The following is a 4,860-nucleotide window of genomic DNA, read 5'->3' on the forward strand; positions in this document are numbered from 1 at the left end:
TTCTCATGGGATGTGTCACCCTCCCATCTTTCATGACTGCTTTGACTATTTTCCTTTCAAGGTACTGGCAGCTTGGGCAGACCCAGCCGGAACAAGCGATTTGCAGTCAACTCTCCAGGGGAACTGAGGATGTTCTGGAGTAGGAAGATATCGAGGTGGAGCTATCCAAGATGGCAGGAAGGCCCCGGGAGAGCTATCCCCTTCCTGAGGAGGATCATAGCCAGGCAGGACACCACATTTCTCTAAGCTAATATGGGACACCTGTGTTCACACAACCAAACACCTTGTGGGGGCTTTTGGTACTGTTTCGGCTTATTTCACAAACTCTGCAGTATCACTTTCTCCATAGGAGTCTCTTCAGGGCAATACTCACTTCCTTATTCCTCAGGCTATAGATGACAGGGTTAAGCACGGGGGTCACAGCTGTGTAAAACAGGGCAAGGTATTTGTCAGTGTCTGCAGGGTCTCTTGACTGTCCTTTGAAGTACACAACCATCGCGGAGCCATAGAAGAGAGTCACTACCCCGAGGTGTGAGGAGCAGGTGGAAAAGGCTTTGCGTCTGCCCAGAACTGAGGGCATTCTCAGGATTGCCCTGACAATTTGTGTGTAAGAAACAACTATCAAGGAAAAGGGAAGGACTGCAAAGAGCAGGATGATGGTGTGCAGCATCACTCGGTTCCAGAAAGTGTCTGCACAGGCCAGTTGCAAGAGAGGGGGCACGTCACAGAAGAAGTGATGAAGGGCACGGGAGGCACAGAAGGGCAAAGTGAACACCTGGTACGTCTGCCCTGCCTGTACTGGTATGACAGCCAGCCATGACCCCACTACCAGTGTGACACAGAGCCTCCCATTCATGATGAGGCCATAGTGCAGGGGGCCACAGATGGCTACATAGTGGTCGTAGGCCATGGCAGCCAGGAGAAGGCTTTCGGTGCTTCCCAGCAAAACCAGGAAATACAGTTGGGCAGCACAGCCAAGGAAGGAGATCCTGCCGTCTCCCGTCAGGAAAGCCAGCAGCATTTTTGGCAGCGTGATGGAGATATAGCAGATTTCCAGGAAGGATAAGTTCCTCAGGAAGAAATACATGGGGCTGTGGAGGCTTGGGTCTACCAAAGTGATGAGCACGATGAAGCCATTCCCTACGAGGACCATGAGGTAGATGATCAGGAAGACTGTGAAGCACAAGTCTTGCAGGTTGGCCTGGTCAGAAAATCCCAGAAGAAGAAATCCGGGTCCGTCTGTGTGATTCTCCAAGCCTTTTCTTTGGGGCATTTTCTGTCTACAGAGCAATCCAAACACCACGCTCACTGGACAGTGGCAGTGGCCCATCCACCATCCCACACCCCTCAAGCACAGCGAAAGACTGCAGACACCAGCGCAGGTGTGACTGCAGTGTTACCAAAGCCCCAACAAGATCTGCATGGCTGTACGGGAGTCTACCACCAGGTGCTTGTTGAGAAAGTGCTTCTAAGGAGAAAACAGAACAGAGATGTTCAGTCCAAATGATGGAGTTTTGCATTATAGACCGGAAAAAAGTGTCTTTCCTTCATGACAGGAGATGTTCTAAAAAGCATTGTCTGGTGATAGGTGAGGGAAGGGAAGGGAAGGGAAGGGAAGGGAAGGGAAGGGAAGGGAAGGGAAGGGAAGGGAAGGGAAGGGAAGGGAAGGGAAGGGAAGGGAAGGGAAGGGAAGGGAAGGGAAGGGAAGGGAAGGGAAGGGAAGGGAAGGGAAGGGAAGGGAAGGGAAGGGAAGGGAAGGGAAGGGAAGGGAAGGGAAGGGAAGGGAAGGGAAGGGAAGGGAAGGGAAGGGAAGGGAAGGGAAGGGAAGGGAAGGGAAAGGCAACACCAGATTTCACTCTCAGATTGTAGTGAGAGAGATTTACCTCAGCTCTTCTGAGACATAAGAACTCATCTCCTGAAGCTCTGTCCACACACGGTGAGCAGGGAGACATGCTTTGGATCCAAATTTTTCATTTCTACATGGCTGACAGGTGAACTCTGTCAGAAAGAAAACAAATTCTATCTGTCCGTGAATCAGAAACATTGATGGGGCATTTCAACACATCAGAAAAAGTGCTATTTGTGCATCTATCCCAATCCCTCAGGGTGCTACAAGGAGCCACTGTGCAACACTGTCTCAAAGAGCTTTCAATGCATCCCAAAACAAAGGTGATCAAAGGCAGAAGAGTGGAGATTAGAGGGTGATCTCCCAAGGTATCTGGTTTTCCTGAAAAGGTCAGGCTTTTATGACTTCTGAAGGAGCTCTGTGCAGTTCCCTGTTCCTGACCTTGCTGCTCTGTCGCGTGGATTTATGGCAGTTTACCGAGGGCTCGGTTGCTCTGATGCCAAGGCAGAGATGTTTCCCAGGCCCCTGGAAGCCCTTGCAGAGCCAAGCGATGCTCTCATTGACTGGGAAACTGAGCCTTCCCCTCTGCATTTCCCACAGCACACGGACTTCTCGTGCATCACACCGGAAGAACGTGAGCCATTAACAAGCAGCTCTGCAGTAGCAGGTTGCTTCTTGTGAATAACAGACTCAAACAAAGGGTTTTTAAAAGTTTCAATTTGATGTGGAGAAGGCATGTTCTCTTCCAGACTGAGGGTGCTGGCTGCGTCTCTGCAGCTCTCGCTAACTGCCTTCCAGAAGTCGTCTTAAACTCTGATGTATCGATAATGAGAAGAGCTGGTTAGAAAACATGTCATAAAAGCGTTCCCATTAGCCAAGTGAAAAACACACCATGTTTTGTCCAAGAGGTCGCTTGAATTCACAGACACCCAGTCTTAAGAGCATAATTATTTTTTTTGTTTGTTTTTAATATTCTCTTCCTACTGTTCCTGCCTATTTTGGTGAGTTTTATCTATGGAGTTCTCTTAGAGCTGCCCTTTGAAATCTCCAAAAGAAAATCAGGGTTTATGTGAGGGAAAAGTGACCACGATCTCTTTCCTAATCTCACAACTTATGAACGCCAATGCACAGGAGCATTAAATACTTTTTATTTCCTGAAATACTGTCAGATATTGCATTTAGTGTACACAAGTTTTTAACAGAAAGCAGACGCTTATAGGCAGCTTTTCCATAATCAGCACTGTCTGCTCCTTTCACTCCCCTCCCCACCCAACCCTACAGCATCTTCTTTCTCAGCGCTTCACAGGATCACGCACAGTGCATGGTTTGGACTGGCTTTGGCGTGGGAAACTGCTGGAGGACTCTTTACCCAGGGACTGTCTCAGCAGCAGCGTTTCTCCAAGCTGAACCAAACCTGCTCCTCTGAGCCCAGCCGAGCCCCACAGATGCCTGCAGCTGCCGTGGCAGTGGCTGTACTGCCACGGGCTCTCAGCACTTCAAAGCGTGCCAAAAGGGAGTTACCATTGTCAGAAGCCACAATGCAGGGACACGCTCCTCACTCCATGATGTTGCGGGGGAGACGGTGCGGACCTCTCTTCCTTTCTGTCATTTCCCTGGAAAACACCTGGATGGGGTTCCCCGGACTCTTCTCTGCCACTCCTCTTCCCACCTGGTTATAAGTCAGTGAAGAACCCCAGGAGAGAAGACAGCAATGCTGGCGCGACCAGTGCTCCTCCCCAGACACCCACAGCATCATTATCAACTTGAGAAAGACTGTCAGAAAAATGATTAGAAGGGTCTGAGCAACTTCCAGAACATGACTTTTGAAAACAGAGAAATTGAGAAATGAGATTTAGCTGCTCAAAGGAAAACTGCTAAGCTTGTAAGAAGGGGGGGCGGGGGGGAGGGGAGGGGAAGGCAAGAAAGGAGCAGTAAAGAAGCAAATTCAATCTGTGTTTAGCTTTAGTTTGCAGAAATGGAAAAGGCTGCTCTGCAACACCTCCTCCCTGGGCCTCTACCTTGGGTGTGCCCTGTATTAGCTCCAAGGAGAGATGGTCTTGAGAGGTCAAACTCCAATTGCTCATGCTGTTGGAACTCGTGTTCACCTCCAAAGAGGGTGTAGAGAGAAAGCTCAATTTGGAGGTTCATGGGAAGGTAAGAAGGCCTGTGTCACAGAATCACAGAACCACAGAATGGTCAGGGTTGGAAGGGACCTCTGGAGATCATCTAGTCCACCCCCACCACCCCAGAGCAGGGTCACCTACAGCAGTTGCACAAGACGGTGTCCAGGTGGGTTTTGAATGTCTCCAGGGTAGGAGACTCCACAACCTCTCTGGGCAGCCTCTTCCAGTGCCACTTCTTCTCTGCCACCCTCAAAGAAAAGAAGTTCCTCCTCATTTTAAGATGGAACTTCCTATGTTCAAGTTTGTGCCCGTTACCTCTTGTCCTGTCACTGGGCACCGCTGGAAAAAGACTGGTCCCATCCCCCAACACTCTCACTTTAAGTATTTATAAGCATTAATAAGATCCCCCCTCAATCTTCTTTTCTCTAGACTAAAAAGACCCAAGTCCCTCAGCCTTTCCTCGTAGGAGAGATGTTCTAATCCCCTAATCATCTTTGTAGCCCTTTCATGTAGTCCTTTCAGGGCACTGCACATATCTATGTTTGGACAGATTACTGTGGCCCCAGGGCCCCCCAAACGGATGAGTGTGTCTGACCAAGGCAGCCTTGTGTGGCTATATAGGGGAGAGCTCCCAGGGGAGAGCATCTCCTGCCCTTGAGTGAGGTTCATGCAGTCCTTGATTTCTACCTCTGAAACTACGCATGGCTTCAGCCCTGCTGTTCAGCCAGTTCTTCACGCAGCACACCATGTACCTGGACAAGTTGTCCAGAAGGATGCTGTGAGGGAAGCTATCAAAAGCCTTATGAAAATCCACAACTACATCCTCCACTTTCCATTCATCCACTAGGTAGGTGACCTTACTGTGGGCCGTGGTGAATCACTTGTTTCTCT

The 4,860-nt window shown here is 49.6% G+C and overlaps 1 protein-coding gene across 1 annotated transcript; it reads right to left on the reverse strand.

Moving 5' to 3' along the window:
• Positions 1 to 334: 334 nt before the first annotated feature.
• Positions 335 to 1,273, reverse strand: LOC309683839 (olfactory receptor 10AG1-like; the record flags this gene model as incomplete). Its single annotated transcript, XM_082499837.1, has 1 exon — positions 335 to 1,273. The coding sequence occupies one exon, from the start codon at positions 1,271 to 1,273 to the stop codon at positions 335 to 337; it is 939 nt and encodes a 312-aa protein (XP_082355963.1).
• Positions 1,274 to 4,860: the final 3,587 nt, after the last annotated feature.

This window comes from Vanellus vanellus, assembly GCF_965231255.1.
Source record: "Vanellus vanellus genome assembly, contig: HAP1_SCAFFOLD_35, whole genome shotgun sequence".
In the NCBI taxonomy this organism is placed as follows: Eukaryota; Metazoa; Chordata; class Aves; order Charadriiformes; family Charadriidae; genus Vanellus; species Vanellus vanellus.